General features: G+C 39.7%; 1 protein-coding gene across 4 annotated transcripts in view; it reads right to left on the bottom strand.

Annotated features, from left to right (window-relative positions):
- Positions 1 to 237: 237 nt before the first annotated feature.
- The window catches only part of vav2 (vav 2 guanine nucleotide exchange factor), a 208,275-nt gene continuing 182,360 nt past the window's right edge, over positions 238 to 26,152 (bottom strand). The window contains exons 9-29 of one of the 4 annotated variants that reach the window (XM_036587586.1): positions 18,057 to 18,156; positions 15,392 to 15,487; positions 12,219 to 12,287; positions 11,944 to 12,030; positions 11,090 to 11,175; positions 10,572 to 10,704; positions 10,071 to 10,085; positions 9,649 to 9,758; positions 9,466 to 9,567; positions 7,822 to 7,910; positions 7,695 to 7,708; positions 7,506 to 7,527; positions 6,812 to 6,939; positions 5,481 to 5,552; positions 5,290 to 5,351; positions 4,824 to 4,940; positions 4,327 to 4,414; positions 4,116 to 4,239; positions 3,211 to 3,297; positions 2,659 to 2,813; positions 238 to 2,233 (exon numbers count right to left, since the gene is read on the bottom strand). In XM_036587586.1, coding sequence (XP_036443479.1) covers positions 2,186 to 2,233; positions 2,659 to 2,813; positions 3,211 to 3,297; positions 4,116 to 4,239; positions 4,327 to 4,414; positions 4,824 to 4,940; positions 5,290 to 5,351; positions 5,481 to 5,552; positions 6,812 to 6,939; positions 7,506 to 7,527; positions 7,695 to 7,708; positions 7,822 to 7,910; positions 9,466 to 9,567; positions 9,649 to 9,758; positions 10,071 to 10,085; positions 10,572 to 10,704; positions 11,090 to 11,175; positions 11,944 to 12,030; positions 12,219 to 12,287; positions 15,392 to 15,487; positions 18,057 to 18,156 — 1,804 coding nt within the window. In that variant the 3' untranslated portion in view covers positions 238 to 2,185. The remainder of the gene's footprint in view (positions 2,234 to 2,658; positions 2,814 to 3,210; positions 3,298 to 4,115; positions 4,240 to 4,326; positions 4,415 to 4,823; positions 4,941 to 5,289; positions 5,352 to 5,480; positions 5,553 to 6,811; positions 6,940 to 7,505; positions 7,528 to 7,694; positions 7,709 to 7,821; positions 7,911 to 9,465; positions 9,568 to 9,648; positions 9,759 to 10,070; positions 10,086 to 10,571; positions 10,705 to 11,089; positions 11,176 to 11,943; positions 12,031 to 12,218; positions 12,288 to 15,391; positions 15,488 to 18,056; positions 18,157 to 26,152) is intronic. The other 3 variants (XM_036587588.1, XM_036587587.1, XM_036587589.1) reach the window with 3 other exon arrangements.

The following is a 26,152-nucleotide window of genomic DNA, read 5'->3' as shown; positions in this document are numbered from 1 at the left end:
ATAGGTTCAAAGGTGCTTAATGTTACAGATCTACATGCCGTCTTTATCCAAACGACGGAAATTTGTGTTGCTACAATACAAGGCAACATGAAATGCATTGAATGGACTTATTCATTAGTATGACATTTGAATGACAAAATGTTCATGTGCCATGTTTACAAATCTTCGTGTAACCACATTTACTTTTATAGAAACATTTAGGATTTTATGACTTTACATCAAAAATGGGCAAACCACTGTTAGACAAAAGAAGAAATATTTATTTCATGATAGACCTCAGTTTGGAAATAATTGACCATTCAAAAAAGTACACAATTTAATTTTTTCTGGATCACTGACAGGAGTTGTAATATCTATGACCACATGCAATGGATTTCTGTCCACTACACAAACAGCAACGAAGCCCCTTGGCCAGTCCAGGCTTAAGCCAGAGATCATCTCTTCCTTCACTGTTAAGAGCTCCACTCAGGCCTGAAACCAGCCAGTGAATGTTTCTCACTGGACAGACAGACACCATCCAGCCATCTTTCAGCTTCTGTGAAATATTGCCAGTCTTGGTTGATCGACCACAGCAACATATAACATTTTTCAGTAGATTAAATGAAGGGCCAACATCAGTGCACCTATGTAGGAGTTGTACAGATATTTAGTATTGACAGAGTGAAGGGAAATGGTGGTGTACTCCTTCTCCTCCAGAGGAAATAAAGACACAACAGCAGGTTGCTTGAAGTTTAGGAGTCCAAGAAATGGCGCTTGGATTCTGATCAAAGGCAATCCACTGGTCTCCTGACTTGAGAACTTATTCTGAGAGAGTATGTTTTTTTTAAAACCTGTCTGTTCTCAAATGTCTCATTTCACAGATAAAGTGCACTTGATGGCTGAGGTTCGCAGGTAAAGCATGAGGCTCCTAGTCCATAGCAACTGCACCAAGAATCCTGCCATGAATCCAGAGATTAAAAATACACCACTGCAGCACCATGTGTCAACCAATCAATAAGGCAAGATACTGTACAATGATAAACTGCAAAGGAGAGAAAAATGTGTTAATGTAATTAGAACCTGTGGATATTTGACAAAAAATGTGTTTGTCAGTATGAAATGTTATTAATTTGCCCTTGCTTTAGCCAATTTGTCAACAAAAAGAAAAGATGGTTTGACTTGGATTTAACTCCCTTGTCTGTGCAAGTCAGACAAGGGTATCCATACACAGGCACTACAGGTCCAGGTGTTGGTGTCATTTCTTCTCATGTCCACTGAGGAGATGATCTTCATGGTCCAGACACGGAACTGATCACTGTATGCCAGAGACATAGACAGGTCCAGTGCATCCAGATGGCTATCCTCTATTGTGTTAGAGATGATTTGTTTGGGTTGTCCAATTACAGTCATGGGGGGCGTTCCAGGGCCTCTGCTGTTTTCCTGTGGCCCAGTTCCGTGGCAGCAAGAGGCTGACTGCCTTTTCATCTGACTCCTGGGTCAGGGAGCACCTGTATGAGCGTGTTCTGAAAGCTGAGATTGCACTTCAAAGGCACCATATTACTGTACAGGGCAGAGGTGTGTTTATGTATGTATGTGTGTGTGTGTGTGTGTGTGTGTGTGTGTGTGTGTGCAGAAACATAATTTCCATATAAATCCCACCAACACTCCTGTCAGCCCACAAGGCATTAGTATAACTACTAAGGCAAGTTCTCTCTGTAAAGGAATGCATAGTGCATTTTTTTCCTCGTTACTTTCTTAACAATAAAATTTCCATCACTCTTTTATAGATACTTCTCTTGAATAAATTATCTATACATGCCCACCCCAGCTCCTCCTGTTGGCCACAGAAATCTTCATAGCTATCTTTACACAAAAAATGGCAATGCCATGCTGAAGGTTTTGACTTGTCCAAGAAAAAGTTCTGGACTTTTCACATTTTCTCCACCAGCCCCTCGGAAAGGAACAGTAATGAATCCATCCAGTTTTCTTCACAGAGATCACGTGGACATTTTCCAAAGAAAAAAAAAGGTAAAAATGCAGATTCGTACATGATGAACAAAGAAACAGGAGTACAAATATTCACGGAAAAATACAGCTTCCAGCAAAAAACCATATTCCACAAGGTGTTCCCACGGAAACCAAGAGAGTCCTCTGTTGGAGGGCTGTGGATGGGAGGGTGATCTGATTGGAGAGTGACATCAGAGCTTCACTGCACGCCTTCCTCATCTACGTACGTCGAGGGGAACCAGCCAATCTGAAACCGGGAACAAAGCAGCATCCACTTATGCTAGAGCACAAAAGGCACAGAGAGCCATGCAAATGCAGCGCAACTAGAAATTAAACTATAATTAATGTGTAATTCAAACATGCTTAAAGAGGCAGGTGATAAAAAATAAGCTAAAGTTTATATCACAATACTTTTCCAGACAGTAACGATATATGATACACACAAATGTATGCACACACAAAAAATAACAAAAATGACAATAATAATAAGATTTACAATAAAAATAATTACAGTAATAAAGCTGATTCCATATGAATTTGAGCTGTTTAATGTGTTTTGGGCTGGGCTTATATGTTTTACCATTACCACAGTATTAACTTGCCAGTGACTCTTATACCCCTACATGCTTGTTTCTTTATAAACAGTCTCTTTTTGCTCTCCTTCTTTCTTACCCTTCCATTAGCCTCGCCTTTCCACCAGCCCTGGTCTCCTCCGATCTTGCTGTAGATCTTGACGATGTCGCCTTCTCTCAAAGACAGCTCTCTCATGTCTCGAGCAGCAAAGTTATATCTGGCCACTGCCGTGCTGACCACCCTGGGGGTGAATACTGCACAGACCCATAGCAGATTAATCAATAAATGAAACTACATATAGAACTGAGACTGCAAAAAACGTAGGAGCAGGTGGGGTGGTTCAGGGCCCAGGTGTGAGGCGTGGATGAACTGCATGATGAGCGGTGACAAAACAAGCAGCCATTCACATTATTGATTTGGAGTTTGCAATATAGTCATGCATTACAGGAGCTGGAGACGAGATCAGTCAGTTAGAAGAAAGAGTTGGGAGCAGGTGGCACTGAAAGAATGAGTATGGAGGAAAAGGAAATAAATAGATAATCTGGCTTCTACAATGAGACAGTGAGGACAATGGAATATGAGTGATGGAATACAATCAGAGAGAGAGGGAAAGAGAGAGAAAGAGAGAGAGAGAATGATGCTTAGCAGTACCTGACCAGAAGGGGGCAGAGCTTTGAGAAGAGAAGTTGAGGCCCTGAGGACTGAGGAAGGAGAAGTTGTAGGAAGCACAGGAGGCTGCTAGGACATGAAGGAAAGGAAAAGAGAAGAGAATAGAAGAGACGAGAAGAAAAGAGAAGAGAAGAAGAAGAGAAGAGAAGAGAAAGCTCAGCCTAAAAGCAATAAAATGTTCTCTGCAAGATAACATTACATATTTTTTAACATGCATGTGCTTTTACTTGCCTCAAGAGTCACAGTGAGAACAGTTCTACAGCAGCAAAGAGTAAGGGGAGGGATGTTTCCTGCCATTATAATGTCTTATTGTCTTATCTGCAGTGAATCAGCTCTTTGACTGGACACAAGCTGCTGACCTTTTCCTTACAGAAGCCCTCTCCCCAGTTCCTCCCTCACCAACAGACGTGCATTGTCTTTGTTCATTTCTGCAGCCATGTGTTTCAATAAAGGCCTCAGTGAGGGCCAGTTAGGCTTGGCTGGAAGGTGAACAAAGGCGGCGTGTCGGGCTTTTGGCCAGAGGGTGGCGAAAATAATTTAGAATAGACCTAATACTGCATGTGTTTAACAGTGCCCATTCAGTCAGCAGGGCAACAGGCTCCCACTGCAGCCAAAAGCCAGAGCCAGTCCTTTCCCTCAGTCAGAAGGGGTGGCACCCAGGCATACAAGCTATGGGTGATTGACAGGTGAAATGGTAGAGGGCGTGGCATGCAACATGTGAGGGGTGTGACCAGCAGCTGGGGTCTGTTTCTTCAGTGTATGTCAATAAGTGTGAGCAATAGTGCAGGGCAGAGGGGTGCCAAGGTTAAATAGCCAGGAAAAAAAGAGGGAAAGAGAGAGGGAAGGAAGAGAGAAAACAGAAAGAAACTGGTGTAAGAAGTGTTTACCTGGAGAACGGGTGCTGGCACGAGAGTTTGAGCGCTCTCTGGATTTGTAAGGGTATCGTAACGTTGTGTCCAACAGCTTAAAACTCTCTTTCAGAGAGTGAGACTGATAATACTCAACCAACTCCTGGCAGGACAAAAAACAATGCTTAGTTACCATGTATTAATTATACCACACCTGTAGTATTATTGCTGGACATACTGGATCTCTTACCAGGAGACTTTCAAACTTTTTTGCCTCTGTGATGTGAATCCAGTTGTCTTTCTCTATGACTTTAATGTGTTTTACTTCATCATTAAACCTGGTAAAGAAAATATATCAACAATGTATAAATATCCCCATTTGCAAAGCTCATTAATAATAAAACAATAAATAAAATTCATTAATAATATTCTCAGAATATCTCAAACTCTTGATCTTTAGTACCAGTGCTAACAATGACCATGAGCCCACTGGTCAGGAACTAAATGAGCTGCTTATTACTATGCAATTACTATACATTGATTGTTGCTGTTTACCAGCTTTCTATAATTGTTCTAAATAATGCACTTGTTCAGTATTCTAGAACTACTCATGATACACATGATATACTCATAAAAAAGCATATCATGATGTAATTTATCACACCAACGATAAAATATTCCTATTTACCACCTCTACTGAAAACTGCCGCACTTCATTTCTTGTACAGTCAAGTGTCTATCACTAACTTGATGCTGATGGCAAACCGCTCGGCCTCTGCAGTCCGTTCTCTGATCAGATATGTGCCGCTGCTGTGAGACTTCAGGAGGTTATCAGCTTGCTGCCTCTCCATGTTCCCTGCAAACCTGTTGAGTGTACACACACACACACAGACACAAGGACATGCGTGAATGCACATAGGCCTGCTAACACCTCAGGCGTCACTGCGGATCTTACAAAGCGTGCATTATTAAGACAGAAATGTCATGACGTGACTTGCATATGGTTCAAACCAATCTATAATTTGTATTGATTCCAGCCATAAATGCATTAACTTTTGATGAATTTTAGTGAGGTCAAAAGTTCCAGGAGTAGTTTTAATTATACTTTTTGTCCAGAACCTAAGTCACCTATCATGCATCAGGTAAACAAACAGCAAAATCAATATCGCCTAAACTGGAGAACAAAAAGAAAAAAGGTAAACAGGGAACATACCATGGATAAACACAGTAATCCATATCTCTTGAGGACTGACGGCTGGGACAAGACAGAAATGGCTGGGAAATGAGAGAGGAAAGAATTTCAGTAACAAGTTCACTTTTTTTCTAACTGCAGTAAAATGAATTATTCAAGCTGAGAGTTTGAAATGAAGAGGTTTCTCTTGTCATCAGGCTTGGATGACCCACCTTGGGGTCTATACACGGCTTCACACAGGAGCTCGGGAAATAGCCAGTCTTCAGGGTCTGAATGAGCCTTCCCTGTGAGACACATTTAAGAGTTGAAGGGACTATTTACTACATGTTTTTGTATTTTATGTTTTTTTTTCTCTTAAGTCGATTTGTGTGGGTTGAAACAGTAATAATTCATTTCACCTAACCATTTTCCAAGCTCTCTTTATCTCTTAGAATTAAACAGGCTGTTTCTTTTGTTCTGCTTTTAAGATGTATCTAAATGATTTTGCTGTTCCGACTGGCTGGCCTGTGTTGTGCTTCGTTCAAAAAGCAAAAAGTTTGGGCTAAAACACGCTATGTAACTTCAGTGGAAGTGGGCAGGGCTGTATTCACGTAGGCTGAATCGGCAGATATATGTGGACTTGTTTTCATGACATCACAAAATAGTGAACTCAGAACGGGCTGTATTTGCAGCTCCATTTCCATATGTGGTCTGGAAAGTGAAAGGTATGTTGTTAACATACTACATCAAACTACTATTAAAATTAGATTTTCCATGACATGGAGCCTTTAACAGCCAAAGCAATGACTCCACAAAGTACTGTAATCCTGTAAGCAATGTTAGTTGTGCAGACAAGAATGCTACGGTGGTGCTAGAGTGGTGTAAAGCACACCGCCACTGGACTTTGCAGCAGTGTAATTGTGTTTTCTGGAGTGATAAATCACGCTTTACTATCTGGCAGTCTGACGGACAAATCTGGGTTTGGTGGATGCAAGGAGGACGCTACCTACCAGAATGCATAGTGCTGCTAACAGTAAAGTTTGGTGGAAGAGAGATCTACAGCACATAAATACACTTTAGACAATTATATGCATCAAACTTTCTGGCAATAGTTTGAAGAGTGCCCTTTCCTGTTTTAGCATGACTGTGCCCTTGGGCTCCAAGTGAGCTCCATAAAGACATGATTTGACAGCTTTGGTGTGGAGAAAACTCCAGTGGCCTGCACAGAGACCCTACATCAACTCCAACACCTTTGGGATGAATTGGAATGTTGATTGTGAGCCAGGCCCTCTCATTCAACATCAGTGCCTGACCTTACAAATGCTCTTTTGACTGGATGGGCAAAAAGTCCCACAGACACACTCCCAAACCTTGTGGAAAGTCTTCTTAGAAGAGTGGAGACAGTTATAGCCAAAAAGGGGGTCAACTCCATATTAATGCCAATGATTTTGGAATGGGATTTCCAAAAAACTCATATAGGTGTGATGGTCAGGTGTCCACATACTTTTGGTCATACAGTGTAAGTTTGTATGTAGGGTAAAGACATTCAAAAGTGATTGTTCACCTCCCACCACGAAGTGTCTGGGTCTCCCTTCAGGAGCTCGATGACGTCCCCGGTCTGGAAGGTGAGAGGGGTTTTGCCTGGAGGGGCTGGTGTGCCATGGTAGTTTCTGATAGCCACCATCTTCGGACCTTCAGTAAAGCAGGCAAAGACATGGTTCTATGAATATAACTTCATATTTACACAAATACAAATTGATTTTTCTATATTTTAATTCAAGAACCAAATCGGAAAAAGCGCTAAAAAGGATAATACCATATGGATTTTATTGAAAGAAACACATGGTAAACATTTTGCACTTTTTACTGGTTATTTTGTTGTAGCACTGAATCATCTTCTGTAAAACCAAAATCTAGCCTGCCAAGCTGTGGTACTTCTGGACTGCAGCTGTATAGCATGTCTCTCACACCGCAGAGAGATAGTGATAATCCTAGAGCACTCAAAAGGCTATAAATCCTCTTTGCTGTTTAGCATTTTACAGAGTGTGTCACACTCACTAGATGGCAGCAGTGAGCTACAGAATACCTAGCAGTAATCTGGGAGCAGGCCTTTGTCCATTCGCATTAAACTATGTTTCAGAGAATTTACCTGAAGCAGTGAGCACTGCAGTGTCTAAATTTTTTATAATAAGACATAACCACATTTCTACATGAGCAGAAAGCAGTGAGGCTGAGAGTGGTGCACACTCAGTTCTTACCTGACTGTGGAAGTCCAGGCTCCTGTCAGATGCAGAAAGACGGTTTGCATTAATATTTCTGTCTGCGAATGTAACTTGTTTCATAGACATGTGCACAAAATGGGATAGAATGAACAAGAAGAGGCCAAAGCTGAAACAGATCTGATCAGTGCACATTCTGTCTGCGTGAAAGCAGCCATTTGAACTTACCAAATCATGGGGACCTACAGAGAAAGAGAAGGAAAGAGAAGAAAAGAGGTGGTCAGCCGCTGATGTTTTTAATTCCACTAGATATTCAGACAGATCATTAGGGCAGTGATCACCATATTGAACTCACTTATTTTACAGATGGTGATGACCTCCAAGCACTCCTTATGGGCTCCAGCCCCACAGCGTGAACAGTAGTAACCCTGGTAGAATATCCCCCTGCAGGAGAGAGGTAGTAAGAGAGAGAGAGAAAATGAGGAGGAGTTTTATGAGTAATGAAGCATCTGTGATTGCTGCTGGCCTATGTCCAAAACTCTGATCAGTTTCCAAGCAAGAACACCACATTATGGTTATTTCCCATTGGCCATTGGTCCATTGACTGATCCACTTTCAAAGGCTACCATATTGCATACAACTCTCCCTACTACACACTATGCAACTTGCATGTGTTGGCACTCAGACTGAGTCATCAGTACACAGTTAAAACAGCAGGGCACTAGCAGTGCTGGACACATCACTGTTATAATTAGCTGTTCACAGCCTGTACGCCCATTGGTCTTACTGGCTGCAGAACATGAGATTTAGGTCACTGCGGAACTGCTGGTTTATATGGGGCAATAAAACCTATCAACTAAAGGCAGCCCAAAGAATAAATATCAGGCCACTGGCAGTAACATGAGTCAAAGTCTGAACATACAGCATAAAGTCTTGCATTCATTCAGATAAGTAGAGTAGGTAGGTATGTATGTATGTCAGACACAGATTTTTCACACCAAACCCATACACATTGGTGACAATGCGATTTTTTCAAAATGTCTGGTTGTTAATGCTGTGGGGGGGAAAAAAAAAACAAACAAGCAGAATGTCTTCACTGACAAAAAGACACCCTTTGCTCTCTACAAAATGGGCAAATGGTGACAGTGATACTTTCTATTTTGGAAAAGTGAAAGGAGAACAGAGCGTTTCATGGCTTTCTCCGGGACCTGAAACGTTCACTGCTTTAGCTTGAATGTCCGTTTCTGAATAGCCCAGACTGAGCTGTATGTGGCGAGACAGAAGACGTTTGTCAGAAAGGTCTAGTTGTTGTGATACAACTGATCAGTCGTGTTGGTTGTTGCCATGACAACACCAAAAACAACTGTGACTGGTCAAGGAATTACATGTGTCTGGTGATAGTTCACAAAAAACAGAAAAAAACTAATTTTTGCAGTTCAAAATCATGTTTGGTGTGCAAGATATCATTTATGGCAATACATGTGCAAGGAGAGTAGCAAGAATGTAGTAATATTCTGATTTTTGTTACCACCTCATAATTCAGTTGACCCACTGGTATTCAAAGGGAAAATGCACATAGGATTAAACATACAATCTTTGGAATTTGCTGATTAAACATGATAGTGCGATGGAGACAATTTTCAAAAAATGCCATTAATTTTCCCCCATAGACAAAAATGGAGTAGACTCAGAACTTGTCCAGATGGTAATGGCAAACTACAAATTGACAACACATCCTCAGGGTTCTACACAAGTTGCCAAAAAGGTACAAGAGAAGAAAGGCTGGCCATCACCGCAGCATATGCAGCATATATATATATATATATATATATATGCAAATAAGAACACAGCCTGATGTTTGAGACATTTTTTACTGGGTGAACAACCACAAGATTTCAGCTGTTTGCATGAGTCAGCTCAGACAAGTTTCAGGCCATCTGAAACGACTCCATCTGCTTTCTTCTAGTGTTTGAATATGTGGGTGTGTGTGTGTTCTTACCTCAACAGCATCTTACAAGCCCTGCAGTTGGTGTTCTTCTCAAAAGTGTGCATCTGGAAATTGTGCTGGTTGGCCGTAGCTCTTTCTGGCTTGATGTTCGACCTGTTTTTATAGGATGAGCATTTAAGTAAAATGGGTTTGAGTGACTTTTTTTAAGAAAATATAATGCAGCAGCATACTTACATGGCCATTTCAAACTGTTCCATCCATTTTCTTTTAGTGTCTTCTGTCTTACAGAAGAATTGAAAGCCTTGTTTGCCCTGCAGATGGATCAGGTAGAAGCCATAGGACCACTGCCAGGCCACAGGGGGATGGACAAAAGCAGAATTAAAGACAGGAAAGGGGTGTTCGACATTGATTTTATATGAATCACAGAGAGGAAAAAAGACCAGAAACTTGTAGAGTCAGGAACAAATCCTCAGTTTGTTGTAAACAAAAGTAATTCCTGTCTGACAACATAAGGATGCTGTGTAGCTCTCAAGACAACAGAACACAAATCAAACTATCAGAGAGAAGACAGGCAATCACAGCCACTGATCCATATATAAATCACAGCTTAGAGAACACGGCTAAAAGAACATGAGCAGAGGTTTGCTTCAGCTTACCATTTTTCCACTGGCCTGGTAGGCATGCAAGGAGAAACACCAGGGAGAGAGAGAGAGAGAGAATGTAAAAGATAGAAAGAGATAGATAGGTAGAGATAGATAGAGGGAGAAGGGGAGGGAGGGAGAGAGAGAGAAAGACCCAGTTACACATGCAATCTTCCACACATGCAGAGTTTCAGTATGTTAGATTAGAGAAAAAAGGCATTTTCAACAAATCCATGTCCGCATACTCTCCAGAGCGTAAAGGAGTGCAGTGCATCATTCATGATTGGCCTATTTGAAATTACAAGCACCATGCTGTATGTTCAAGGACGAGATTACATGAGCACAATCCATCAGCACTCAACATACAGCATATAATCAAAGAACCCCCTGTGCCTCATATTAGAGAACCCAACATTCGGAAAGGCATTTAAACAAAGAAATGCAAATGTAGATGTTATTCAAACACTTCCCAGGCGCTTCCACGAGCAAATACAGAACAGCTTGGTGGTCCTCTACCTTTTTCATGTCTCTGTTGTTCATGGGGTCGTCTGACATCTTGTAAAACTGTAGCTCAATGATCTCCTTCAGCTCGTAATTGTAGCCTTTTCTCTTGCACACAATCACTACTTTATCAAATAGGAAAATGTACCTAGAAGAAAAAGAAGGCAGAAATGCTAGATAACATTCAATGTTTTTATGGAATAATGTTCCATTTAAAATAGAGCCTGACCAACATTTAACTAAATTTAACAAAATTAAAATCTAAAATTATAACAGCCAAAATGATGTATTTTCAGACACTTAACCAGTATCAGCCACAACTGGGTGCTATTTAAAACCTAAGTCAGGTAGAAATGCATTCAGCAGGGCACAATTCTTGGCATGGAAAAAACAGAAATTTTCAAAATGTGTACAAGATACATGACTACCATGGTCTTGAGGTGGCCAAGATACACCTATGATACTACCTAATTGAGGCTTCAGGTGTACAGAATTATATCAAAAAGCCTTGCACTGAACGTCCTCTAACTTACCTATCCTGTTTGGTCCGGTTAACTATAGAGCAGACTTTCAGTTCTCCATCTATCTTTGGCCTCCCATACTCCTCCAGTTTCACATGCTGTAGTGGAGACACACAGATGACAATGTTGCTAAGTCTTCTCTTGCTTCTTGGAAAAGCCACAACTTACTAGCTGGAAAAGCCAACAGTTTTACATTTCGTTGGCTAAGTTGGTGTGGATTCAGTATATAAATAAACTGGAAGTGCATGTTTGGGAGAAAACAGTTTTGCAAAAGCATTGAAGAAATTGCAGCCAGAAAGCACTACATTCAGAACAGACCAGATTGCAGCTTTTCAGTGTGAAATCATTTATATCTCAGTACAATGTCTTGAAAACACAGTCACCAACTTCATTAACTTTGCAGCATACCCTCATACCAGTCTCCTCTGTAATAAGGAATGCTGTACTTCTGTGTAGAGGGAGAGATAAAGAAAACATTCTCTCTGGTTTTCTCTCCCAGTAGCTTCCTCAGCGCCACACGCACGTACATAAAAAAAAGCACTCGCCTCCTCACTAAACGCTACCACCCACACACATTGGTGACAGAAGATACACTGATTAAGTTTCAATTTAACACAGAATTAAAGTCTGTCCTCTCCGTGCTCACACTCTGGAGGAGTTAATGATTTATTACAGTGAGCAATCACGGCAGATGAGGCGGCTGCAGGTGAGTACACTGGATAAAGCAAGTGTTGTGGGACCAAGGAGAACCTTCCAGAGAATTTGAGAGGTATGTAGGGGTAATGGAAAAATACATATGCAATAAATCTTGCAGATTTTTGTCTGGTGTGCTATTGTTGATGACAGGGAAAAGCAGGTTTTCTTACCAGATTTTCAATTGAGCTCTGAAATTCACTGATTTTCTTCAAGGTCTCATTGTCCCTTTTGACTTCATTGATGTACATGGCAAGGTCCTTCAAAGGCATCAAAGAGGAAAGCAGAGGAAAATAATCAGACTTCAAATCAAATTGACATGCCCTTCAGATGGTCTATATCTTAAGTCATTTTACAGTCATTCAAAGGGTTCTGACTACACTCAATTACACCTGTGTGTGGTTGGATTGGCATGAAGTGTAGAGGTCAGTCTCAGGGCAGCTCCTACCTGCATGGCTTCCAGGGCTTCCTTCAGTTGCTGTCTCTCTGGTCGGTCTGTTGAATGACTCACTAACTCCTGTAGGGCAAAGAATATAACTGCTGATTCTCCACTTGCTGCACTGCTGGGTACATACTGTATAAACCACAGTGCAGTATGGAGTATATTTATGATGCAGTACAGGTCCCTGAAACATTGTTTTGTAGTCCCAGAAAAAAAACTCATGACTGAAACCTGACACTTCTGTCAAAACCTGAGCTTTAAGTTTTTGCACTCATTCAGTAATAATAGAGAAAGTACAAATACACTATATGTATTATATATCATGATGTGTACATCTTAACTGTCTAGTCATGGTCCTATGTCAGAGACAACCTAATTCACTGATGATGAGGTAAATGGTAATTTATGTATGCAATATTCACACTGAAACAAAACTAAACAACAACAAAAAAACCTGTTCCTTTGTACTTTTAATAAATCCTTAATGCTATAAGTTTCTTTGCTTCTGCTGAGAAGAAGATAGAAAAGGAATACTTCCAGCATTTTTCAACCTAATCTCTGCATTTGTAACATACGGTTGATTGCCATGAGCAATAATTTCCTTCCACTTAAATAAAATAACAGAAAATAACTTACATAATCAAGACTTATACAATCACTGGCCTATTTATTAGATACCTTCTATCTACACTTGTCCATTTTAATCAGGTCTGCTTACCGCTTACCACTTACCACTTACATATTGGTGCACTTTGTAGTTCTACAATAACAGACTGATTAATATTTTTAAAAAGCAACGTACACATCTCTGCTACAAATGAAAACACTTTGTTTCCGACACTACTGCCAAAATCGATGCAAAACACAACAACTAATTCAATACAGTTCTATGTTGTTTGAACAGAGAAGCATCCCATAAATACAGTACATAAAAATATTTTCATTTTCATATTTTCAAAGAGGCCTTATCCAACATAGCAAATTTGTCAGCACAATAAATTTTAACTATATTTTATTTGCATGTCTATAGCATGTTTCTGATTAATCTGTGCATAAATACTTCACTGAATGTGAATTTATATAATAGGATATTGACTTACTGCAGGAGGCTTAGATGTAACAGCATGTTAAAACTAACCCTGCCAGGTGGAGGTTATACTTTAACCTGGCTAGCTCTGGCTGTGGGTTGTTTACATTCTTCAAAGTGGTGCTATATTATAGCCGACAAGAAAGTGATTAAAAAAACTCAGTAATTGAAAAACACTTAGAATGGAAAGAAGTTACTTTTTTGGTATAAAAACAGTGAACCTCAGGGTGAATCTTGAGAACCATCTGTCTAATTGCTGGCAAAACATGCAGATGATGTTGCTACGAGAAGACACGAGAAGCACAGTCTACACTTTAAGTGATGTGCTAAATAACACACTTGCCTGTGTTACCCATTTTAACAAAATTTACATGCTAGGTATAAATTATGCAGAGAAGCAGATGGACAACAGTCTGTAATTGTAGGACTACAATATGAACCTATATGGTAATAGTACCTGACAAAATAAACAAGGGAATATACAATGTGGTTGTACCTAATAATGTGTCTATTGACTTTAGACAGTAATACACATCACAGTTATAACACAAGACAGTTTTTTTCTGAGTCAATCATTTTTCTAAATCTATAGTAAGGGACAATGCATCAAAATTGTTTGTATTAGTTCACCATACGCCAGACGCACCAGATAACTAGATAACCTGAAAACCGCTGGAAAATTCCTTTAAAATCAGTTTGAAAGGTTGTGGAACATGTGCTGGTATCTTTCGGCCCAGTAGGACTGCAGCACAGTAAACATGAAACATCACGCTTTAATCGGAAGTGAGAGAGAAGTTAGTCCAACTGTACTGTTAAACAGCATGTTCTGAAAATCCAAATTTCATAAAGCTGCAGTATCTCTTTAACGCCCACTCAAAACTATGGCTCAGAGTGCTCCTTCAGCCAGAAGCCCTGAAGCATTTGGACTTTAGATGCGAGTAGGCAAGTGTGTCTGAAAATCCTTACAAAATGATGCTTTTTCAACATATACAAGTGTGCATATATCCACATACATACAATCAAACAGCCCACCACTGTGATGCCCCCAGGACCAGCGGTATATTAATACTTCAGTGTGCCGCTGTGGGAGGGAGTGAAATGGAGTGTGTATAATATGATTTCAGCATGGATGCTTTAAACAGTGGCACTCAGTGCATGGAAGAGTCCAGTCTGAAATAACCAAAACAAGTGCGCTTCCTTAACCACCCACTCCCTTCACCTCCACCTCCAGCTCCAGCTCTCCCCGTCATGCCACATTCAACCTCTCTTACTTCATTATGTATGTCAGAGCTGAATTAATCATGGTTCAGATCATGCAGAACAGCCTCTTTATACATGAACACAACCAACAGTGGCTGACTGGACTCAGGTTAGCTTAGTTTCTGTGAGGCAAGTCATTCTGGGGTCACTTTAGAAGATCTTAACTTTAAGGCAAAGTTTTCAAATTATAAAACACAGTCTATTTGGGGAATATGTGCTCTAAATGTTTCATCCTGTTGTAGGTTCAGTTGAGATGAACTGAGGTAGAAAACTGGGTAAAAGTGAACAGAAAGAAGTAACACTGCTTTCACTTTCTGTAGAGCAAAGGAAACTTCAGTAACAAACATTAACAAAGCAAGCACTAGTAACCAGTGATCACATTTTTTCACACCTCTTTTTTAACACTATTGTGTGATGATGAACAGATGCTTATTCACCTATAAAAGTACTGTTTTCTTATGATAGTGACAATATATTTGCTAGTAAAGCTACTGTCGTATGACAATTTGGCATGTTTGGCAAGTTACATGTTTTGTTTACTGTCTAAATAAAACAAGCACACATCCTCTATAAACAACACACTTCTGCACATTTTACTGCATGATTACTGTTTACATGATGAATTTAACATACTAGAAAAAAACAATAATAAAACAAATAGAATTGTGTAATAAAAGGTGTTGGAAATGCCATATTTAAGTGTGTTTCCTGTAGAGGATGTGTTGTGTGTTACTGTGTGAACTTATTTTCACTTAGAATATCAACAGAACATGTAATCTGACTGGAGGTGTTCAAAAATTGCACACAACTGTGTGATAAATCTTGAACTGACCTTGAGCAGCAGGTGGTATTTTAGGACCCTCTGCATCGGAACCACCAGTAGATCCTGCAGTTTGAACTTGCCCTCCTGAACTTTCATGGTGCATTCCTACAGGACATGAGCAACAGGTCATGAAGCAGAAACACTTTCACAACAATATCCACAATGTATGCACACGTGTACAAAAATACATGCGTAGATAGTACTTTTATATCTCTTGCCGACATTACAAGATGATAGTTTGTGGAACAGACCATTTGTTCTACAACATTAAATAATACAGGTATAAAGAAACAAAAGAATACTCAAGCATATTTCAATTCAGTCTCTGTCTGTTGCATCTGTAGTGTACATTCAATTACCACAGACAATAATTTTGAACAGCTTACATAAGACATTCTCCCATGTCTGTCCTTCCCAAAGACCTGTATTGTTAAACCATAATTTTTCTCCTCTAAGTACAGGGAACTCAAAATTATTGGCTGTAATAACTGATAGATAGAGATAAGGTTGAAAAATGCATGAGTATTTCTTTTAGGCTTTCAGGCATACATGACATGACCATCTCACCTAATAGTCTTGCTGTTACCACCTGACACAAATAAAGTTGAAACCGGACTGGGCTCATTTGTGCTTGCATGTACATATAAGAACCATAGAAAACACACACAAGATGTGGATGAATAAGGGGTGTGGAAACATTCTATTCTGCAATGAGAACTGGAGAAGCATTTTACTATGAAACTGGCAAGTGGACATGAAATTGTAAAGTGAGTGCATTGACTCTCAAATTTGCCAACAAGCAGCTCCTCCATCATCACGTATACGTGTCTCTTCACCTTTTTCTCCATTCAACTAGCTCTCCCATTGGCTACCGCCTGAATAACTCATTCAGTTACACTGCTGACCAGTGTGACTCGTGAATGTACTGAGTCATAAAAATCAAACATGTTTGAAAATATCGGAATGCTTCTGATCGCTCCAGCACTCAATCTGAATCCTAAAGATAAACTCGTTTCCCCTCTTCCCCTCCCAGATAATATGTGCCATTAATTGTTTTTGATCGAGCCCCAAGAAGAGGCAAATCGGGTAAAATTGGGCTAAAATCATGTACTATACACGGCTTCAGTGAAGATTACTATAAGCCTATCACTAATTAAACATTTCCACATATTAAATATAATCATTCCATTATTAATCTTCACGACCTCACACGTCTGTGAGGATGCGTGAGGTCATGAAGATTAAGAGGAGCATCTAAACTACTGTGCTTGACATTTAACTGTGAAGAGGAAGTTCATCACAACAGCTTCATAATCAGTGTTTGTGTCCTTTTCCTAAAGGAAAAGATTCTGGTTTTAATCCACTGAAAGAGGCACTTCACTCAACTGAGTACGCTGGTAGTGCAGCCCAAAAGCCTGCCCAATTACCGAGCCCTCCTCATGTGGCAGATAGCCGTGTGATAATCATCTGCATGTGTCAAACTGTGTATAGACAACAATCTCAGCCTCCATGATTTCCTCCACACTAATCCACTCTAATCCTGCACAGACATAATGGCTGTCTCACATCATCTGACTCCAGTCTTTATTTCTGGGTGTATTTGATGTGGCCTTCGCGGACTCTGGCTATGGGACACAGTGTTCTAGTCTGGATTTACTGAATGTTACAATGGATTTTACTAGCAGTAGTAGTACTATGAGCCATTATTGTTCCCATATAGACCAATTTGTTTGCATGATAGTACAAAAAATGCATGATGAATAACATATAACATACAGTACCGTGCAAAAGTCAGAGACCGCCCTTCATTTATAAGTTGTGTTTACTGCTAGTTTTGACTGGAAATAAAATAAGGATGGCCTCTGACAGGATTGCAAAGCCAAATTGCAATTACGTGATGAACTGACAGAGTTCTTGGATCCAAAACAGGGTTGGCTGTGCCTCCAACCTGGTAGTAGAACTAAAAACTTTGAATTTAATTAATGAAAAGGATCCTCTAATATATTTTTTATCTTAATTAGTTAATGTCCCAAAAACGTCAGTTGCAGTGCAGTGTGGGATGGTCCCTTTTGAACACAGGGGCTGAACGAGCACACGGTCCCACAGAAAAGAGGCGGAGGAGGTAGAGAAAGAGAGGTTAACAGCAGCAGCTCTGGCTCCAGCTCCGGTTTGAGAGAGGGAGGGAAAGCTCCACTGGAGCTGCATTCGTGCCTTTGGGCCTGCTCTGGGCAACTGGGACTTCTGCAGAGCCCGCTTTGGTAAATAGGTCACTGCTAACTCTTTACATAGCTTTAGTACAGCTCCACAAGGTTTAGAAGATTTTTAGGGAAAATTCTGGCTTAGAGCGACTGTGTCTCAGAGTGCCAGTTTGTCTTTCATCAGATAATTCTGACACATGCACTGAACATTAGGACAAAGGGGAATTTTGACAATGTCTCCAGCTGGATCAGTGCCAGCTATCAGACTGTGTGAACATCACCGTAGAGTCAATAATCTGCACAGCAGGAACTTGATTAAGACAAAACTGCACTGAGCTGCCTCTAGTGCACTTGACCAGCATCAATGATTTATGGATAAGAGCCTGCGTGTATCTCCATTGAGCTGATAAGGCTAATGAGTTTGATCAGAGCAGAATGACGACAGGGCAGGAGATGCTCAAGGTGAGTGAGTTTACCTCCACTTTACTTTTCACATCTTCCCGTGTGGCAATGAGCTCGTCCAGGGTCTTCTGAGCATGCTCCATGTGGCTGCAGTACTGGCCGTAGATCAGCAGCCTATGGAGGACACATGGAGTTAAAGTTCACTACCATTATATTAATTAGTTTGATTCAGCATTGACATTCCTTACTATAACTCGGTATGCAGGTTCTTGCTTAGATTCAGCATTTACATTCCTTTCTATTACTATTATTACCACATAAAAGACTAAGACTCTAGTCTACAAGTCAGATCCAGTGGTTGGAGTGGGCAGTAAAAGCAAAGCAACAGTAAAACTATCTTAATTGATTTGAACAAATTGTTTAAGACATTCCCTTAAATCTAATTTGAGCTACTGAGAATATCAGATGTACATTCATTAGATTTCACAATGGACTACTGTAACAGATCAGCTCTGCTTGGAAGTAGTTCAAAGTTCCCCGGCCTGGAGGATGGCACCACGTGTGGCACAGATTTTCGCCTCTGATTAAAGTAGGGCATTGGCATAGCTGGCAACCGCAAAATGCTTGGACACTTTTGGCAGTTCTGCCTCTTAATCATGGTCTTGCTCAGAGCTTGCATGACAGAGTGTAATTATTGCTTAGAAAGATCCTCACTGAACACAAGTAGAGCCACACAGAACCTTCCTGAGAGTCTGGACTTTGAGACCAAGACAGCACTAGCACAAAATCCTTAAATCCAGTCTGACAACTGAAATCTGGCTCTGTTATTTGCTAAATCTTGGTGCAGTTCTCAAGTTCTTAAACAATCTGCCACAAGAACATCAGGAGACAACACACATCTGAGAGGTTGTGTCATTTTGACTATATAATTTTGACTCAAAGTCATTTTTGTCTACAGGAAATACTAGCAGAAAAACTGCCCCATTACACCTGAGAAAAATTTTCAGACATTTTTGTGCCCCGTACATGTTTCTTCAGAATATTTGAAGTACAAGGTCATTAAATAATCAAAATACAAATAATGCTAAATACATGCTACAAGTAATAAACTCCTGTTCATTTAATTGACAACATTACATGTAAGGCTACTGCTGTAACTATACACTACAGTAACACTATTATATAACATCAGCTATTCAAATACTGTCGAATCAACTTGCCTACCACATATAATAATACTTTCTTTTTTGTGTCTGGTGTTTTGGGGGTTGCCAGACTTAAGATGTCAATTAACTGTGCAAGAGTGTTGAGTTATACTTACGCGAACGTCTATGTAAATGCATCTGTGTCGAGAGACAGAGAAGGGATTCAAGTGTAAATGTAGTTCATAAAGGCTTCTAGAGGCCACAACGGAAACACCTCCAAGATCTGAACTACGCATGAGCATGGTGAATCAGCAGCTGTGAACCAAGCAAAAGCTATTTGTTTATTTGTGAATATTAGGGGGTGCTAATAGACGCAAATATTACTAAACCTGAACCAGAACTATTGCAAACGACTGGCTGGCAGAAGAGGTACCACATCACAAACATTTATACAACCCATCTTTAAAATATTACAGAAACACTGAAGTATTAATTCTTGGAGAGGTGTAGAAGAAAAAAAAGACATTCTTTGCATTTTCTGTTCATTCTGGTTTGGACCCACTAAGGCATACATTTACATTACATGAAGGTATGGTGGCACCTATGTGAACGCCTGAGCATGATGCCCCACATATTTGCTATATAGACACAGAAGTATAATTCAGCATCAGCATGTATGTAGCAATATTCCTATTTTAACTATTAAATGACCTCGTAATTTAAATCACACAGTGATATAATTGGGGGAAAAAGGTACACAGAACAAGAAGTACAGGCTTTAGAACTGGTAACCACAGAGCACTATTTTTGAAAAATGCCATTCATTCTTCTCCCAGATATGCATACCAAGGGCACATCCGGATGCTAATGATGCAAACTACAAACTGATGACATATCCTCCAAAGTCTACACCAGGTCAAGGGGTTACTGTCAAATTAAACCAACCAAACAAGCTTTTACCAGCAAAGAAACAAAACGTCACCATCACTCACATCAAATGTAGCTTGTTCAGTATGTAACAAGCTTCTGAACACACCTACTCATTTTAAACAGATCCCTTTCCATTACCAAAAACATGGCAAGTAAAATTCAGGACTCCAACTGACTCACACAACTTCATATGATGACCATAACCGTTCTCATCCTTGCACTGCTAGAATAGTTTGGCCTGTCCTTTCTCTGTCTGCATATGTGTGCTGTTGGAGAAGGCTCAGGGTGGATGTGGAGCCCCAGTGGAGCTCACAAGGCCTCCCTGCTGCTCTGCTCCCTGCCAAGACCTTCGTGCCCCTGGGCTAAGCAGGCCTGATTAAGAGCTGATGTGGAACGAGAGGGACGGCAGCGCTCCTCGAGGACAAGGACTGATGAAGATTAATGGGAGTCCTGTTCAATTATGAGGCACAACACAGATTCAGCAGCATACAGAAAATGTAGGGGCAGCTGTCAGGAATTAGCTCTAATAACAGATGTCATAGACATAATTGGACATGAAGGTCTTTTTTATGAGCCAATTTTCAGATCAAATATGTAAGGTGGATCATAAAGTACACCCAGAGAGAGAGAGCGAGAAAAAAAAAGAGAGAGAGAGAGAGAGAGAGAGAGAGAGAGAGAGAGAGAGAGAGAGTAGGTAATAAAGTCATAAGCTCTATATAGAAAATTATCATGGAACAAAGAATTAAATGCAAAAAATTGAGCTACTTAATCATTCATATTAAACGTACTTTAATATACTAAGACCTTCATGTTAAAATAACCAAAGAGAGTGTGAAGTATGCAGTAACTCTGTGGAGAGGGTAGAACAGAGAGATTTAAAAAAGAGATCTGAGGTTTGATATTGGTAGAGGGTCAGGGTTACGCAGTGTTCAGCCCAGTAAAGCCTATTGTAGTGTACAAAACCTGTGATACTTTCACCCTGAGGGCAGCCTTCATCAAACACCTCACCACCCTGGCCTCTCTCTCACAGACAGTCAAGGACACATCGGCAAACTAAAGGCATTACAGGACTTACTGCTGTTTTTACACTGTACGCTATGACCAAGACCTTTCTTTATAAAGCCACTATACTAGCACCAAGCAGCACAACCAACATGGCAGACAATTCAAAATATTTATCTATAACTTGTAATAGGTAAATGAAGGTATAAATACTGTCCATTTATTTAGCCACTACTGAACAAATGGGTGACTGTACATATAGCACTGTGCTAATGTCAAAGGCCATCCTTATTTTATTTCCAGTCAAAACTGCCAATAGACAAGTTATTCACTTTTTAGCATTAGGAAAAAAAGAAAACCCATATTTACTAGGAAAAAACATAGGAGCCACTAACAACTAAATATCTAATGAATTTTTTCAGTATTTAGTGTGTCCCCCTTTGCCTTTATTACAGCTCCCATTCTTTTCAGGAGACATGCTTTTAGTTCTTCATCAGTCCATTGTTCTGAGAACAGCAGCAGCTTCTTTTTTATTTGCAAATTTTCTTTTCTTTTCTCAGTAAGGGCTTCTTGACAGCTACACCTCCTTTCTGATTCATACTGTTGAGTTGTTTTCTCACAGTAGAAGGATTTACAAAAACAAGTGTGGACTTTTTTAGATCTGAAGCTGAACTGAACCGTGACTGAACTGAACCATTAACCATGGGCCCAGTTGTTGTAGCACAGAAAAAAATGAGGATCATCTTGTTTTACAGGAAAAATTAATGACAAACCACATTCCAGCTTTAACAAATAATGCCCAACCATAATGCCCATACTGTGGAGTCTGACTGTGTGGAGAAAGGTTTATAGTTCTGCGAAACACTAAGTGCAAGAATGCATGCAAAATTACTTGAAGTCAAGCTGACAGTAACCATGCTAGTAAGCTAGGCTTACATCCAAGTCAAACAGAGTGAACTCTTAATTATATATGCAGGGATCTTTAACTCAGCCCTATCAGTTAATATGTAAATAACATGTAAATGGAGCTAGCAAGCTGGCTTAGTAAACTGCCTATTAACGCATGACCCCCTCCACTGCTCACTGTCAACCAAGTTCTACCATGTTTAAAATGACAGTTTAACCCTGCCCCATCTTTTCACACTGCGGATGCCACCTCCTTCCCCAGACAAGACAGATGTGGAAGAACATGTGGAGACTTGATCCAGTGTTGGTCCAGCGGTGCTGGAAGATATATTGTCCATATTGGTATGTCAGTGCTGGTGTCCCACAACAAATCTGATTTTTATGTTTTAGTGATACTGATAGTAAAAAACTTGGTTAATGGCAATGAATGTAAGTTGATGGATGCTTTAATTTGTTGTCATAACTTTGAGCAAACTGTCTTCAATTCCCCAAAGTTAGGAGGGTCCCTCTGATGGACTATCTGTCTCAAAATCCTCTGTACACTTTCAAAGGCTTTTCAAAGTCAGGAGACTCTTTTTTAGAAACTAGTCATCTGTTATTGGCTGTATTTCTGGGTTTGTTTCCTCGCTGGAATTTTCTCCTTCCCTCCAGATTCAATTTCTTGGTCGATGAGATTATTCTTTTCTAATATTCCCTGTTACACTGTTTCCTCCAATGACTGGCAATGAGCCAGTACCATCTGCAGAGAAGCAAACCCATATCATGATGCTCCCTCCTTCACTGTGGGTATAGTATTCTTGGGATCATACATGCAACCCTTCTTTCTCCAAATATGACAGGCTGAATAATTGCCAGAGGTCTATTGTGTTTTCATCACCAGAGTACATTATCCCTTAAGGGCAGAAGAGCTTTGTGTGGGGTGTAGGAATGTAAGATGATTGCAGCACACTCCTTTTGGGCTAGTTTGTCTCTTACCTTCCACATCAGTAGCCTGACAGTGTGTTGTGAAGTCTTACATGGCCTGTCCTGGGATGATTAGTTGTGGTTCCATGAACTTTCCACTGGCATGTTATCAAATCAGTTTTACTCACGGGAATGTTTAAGGTGAAGCTTTTTCCATTTGAGTGTTGTCTAATAATGTTGTCCCTGAGAACTTCAGGAAGCACCTTCACCTGATGACAGCTACTTGTGTTAACTTTTCTCAACCAATAGCAGTGTCTTCTATATTGACACCAGGTGCAATTTGCATGAAAACTTTTTTTTTTGCAGCATCAATATCTAGAACTTGTATGCTATGCACCCTTTGCATATACAGTCAGGTCCGTAAGAGGCAAAATTACAAAAACTGTGTCACTGTCCAAAAACTTCTCAAGTGAAATTTCTGAAGACTTTTGTCCTTATTAACTCTGTTATATATTAACTCTGATATATTTATTCATGCCAGAGAATACATACTTTTGTATATTTCATATTTATAAACACAAAGTCAAAAGATCTTGTGTCTATTTGAAGTGATATAGGCACAAGAAGTACATTAAATAACGAAAACAAAAGTGTATAAAGACTTGATTCCCTGCACTGTAGTAAGTGCTTTTTCTGTAAATGTGGTTTCTGTCTGGTTAATGTTTACAATATTGTGTAAGGTTCTCTTTGGCATAATTTTAAGAAAGAAAAATGGAACAAAACGGTCCAAACAAAACAAGCTTGTCAAGCCTAAAACATATTCTCAAATACTCAGGAAACACAGGCCCGTTAACTTCAGAAATGCAAACTTTAGTATCATCTGATACAGTGATTTATGTGGAAAATATCATGATTATTTTATCAATACTGCCCAGGCCTATGGTCCAGTCAGAACGCTTTGTTCTATTATAGCTTGCTGAAATGGACCTTAGCCGCATGTGCTTCTCCTACGAATATAATTATTTTTAGCTACGGTCTCAATAGTACAGATTTCTTTAACAGGCCCACACTCTTTTATTCATGCGTCACATGCTCAACGCAGCATAATGGTGGCTAATGGAGATCATTAAAGTGCTATCAATCATGCAAGCTCATATAGTCAGAACAGGAGCTGTCAATGGCCATAGGAGGCATGTAGCCGCTGCGACACCACAAGGAGTGCTCTCTCTCTAAAAAGCCACTGCTGTTGCTTTTGCTAATCTAGCTTCAAGCGCTAAACTCTCAGCACAAATGCCTTCACCCACCTAGCACCCCACCCCCAATTCACATGTCAAAAGTTAAAGGTGCTGAAATGATAAGAAATATTGCTGACCAATGTGACAATGCTGTCACATTGGCTTTGGAAGGCTGCCTGTGTTAAGATGCTGCATTCTGACAACCACAAAGGGCAAAAGAGTGCAGCAATATTTCTTCAGTGTTAATTCTATGCACCGAAGCCAGAGGAGCTCTCCCTGTTTTGGCGCTTCAGACGAATTAGGTTATCCACACCCCTGGCACCTTAGAAAGGAGGAGAGAGAACAGGAGACAAGAAAGGACGGACAGTAGGGGTGGGTGATGTGGTAGAAATATAACATCGCGATACACAATATATATCTTGTGATATATATATATATATGTATCTTGTTTTTCTGAGATTTGCAACCAAATTGGAATGGACAAAAAGCTATGAAAAATAAAGAGTGTAGTGAGCTTTTTAAAATTCAGTATTTGCAATATATTCAATATTCCATATATTTGCAATATATTTAAACTAATAAAATAAGATGCTGCCATAAATGCCTGACATCCGGTCAGCCATTTGCCACTATGCAATTACTATACATTAGTGGATGCTATTTACAATGTTCTCCACAATATTTTCTATTTGCCTATATAATAAATAATCTGTCTGATATTGGTCTATGGCACTGCGCAAAAGTCAGAAATCACCCATCATTTGTTTAATTTCCAATCAAAATAGTTATTAAGCACAAGTTTGTCATTTTTCAGAGAACATTTCTGAGATTCTGCATAAAATAATCTACTTGCATAATTAAGAAAAATCAAAATAAAATAAAAAAAAACAGGAGCTTCCAAAACTGGACTTTAAAAAATAGACAATATGAGACTCCTAACATTTGCAGAAGACTTGGGGGGGTTTTCACAAAGCAGGATTTCTCAATTTAGCCAGATAACTTAAGCCCAAAGTCAAGCCTGTCCAATAGGAAAGCTGACAGACATTTCTATTAGAAAATTCCCAAACTTGGCCTTAAGTTATCTGCCTAACTGAAAAATCCTGCTTTGTGAAATACAAAGACCATCAAAACTGTTACCATCAGATAAACAGCTTTCATCTTTGAGAGAGGAGAAAATCAAGCTCTATTTTTACATTGGATCTGAAAAATCTACAGGTTTTTCTGTTTGTCCTTCCACTGTGAGAAGACCACTCTATGGTTCTGAAAGGATGTGATGAAGCCATTACTTAGAAAAGGAAAACGAAATATGCCAATCAAATAAAGTGTTTGATTCAATGTGTTTGGAATTACTTAGATCATGAAAGGTGGAAAATGCAACCAACTTCTAAGACTGAACTTTAGATTTCTTGGAAAACTAAAAGCAAGTGTCTTAAAGAGAATGGAAATTGTAATAAAGGCAAAAGGTAGACACACTAAATCCTAAATAAATATGATATATTTAGTTGTTGAGGTTTTTGTGTAATTTTCACACACAGATAAAACATATAAATATACATATTTTCTGCTTTGTTTAAAGAACCTGTACTTAATGGCATAACTTGACTATGCTGTGTATAATAAGTCTTTGTATGGTACATACAGTGTTCTAGAAGTACTAACAATTACCATGATATAAACTACTCAGAAAGGCATCCTGTGCCTGTGACATAACTCATTGACAAATTGTTAACATATTGTAATATTGTCCACTCCAAGTGGAGAATAAATAAGCCTAGTCTAATAAGTCTAGGTCACTTAAGTGTGAACATTCCCTTTTGTGGTGGCCTTTGCTACTGCCATGTAATCACTCTTTAAATTTATTTTTCTTTCGGTGCTGTTGCTGGATTTCTCACACGGATTTCTCATTATGGGAAGTCTGTCATGCATGTTATTCCAGAGAAAACACAATTGTGTCTAAACGCTCCCCCTCAAAGCCCTCTGTCTGCCTGTGGAATAAGCCTGGGTGGCTGCTGAGGAAAGCTCACAGTAAAGCAGAAGTGACAGGCAGAG

This window comes from Colossoma macropomum, unplaced genomic scaffold (assembly GCF_904425465.1).
Source record: "Colossoma macropomum unplaced genomic scaffold, Colossoma_macropomum, whole genome shotgun sequence".
Lineage (NCBI taxonomy): Eukaryota > Metazoa > Chordata > Actinopteri > Characiformes > Serrasalmidae > Colossoma > Colossoma macropomum.
This window is presented reverse-complemented; position numbering and strand designations above follow the sequence as displayed.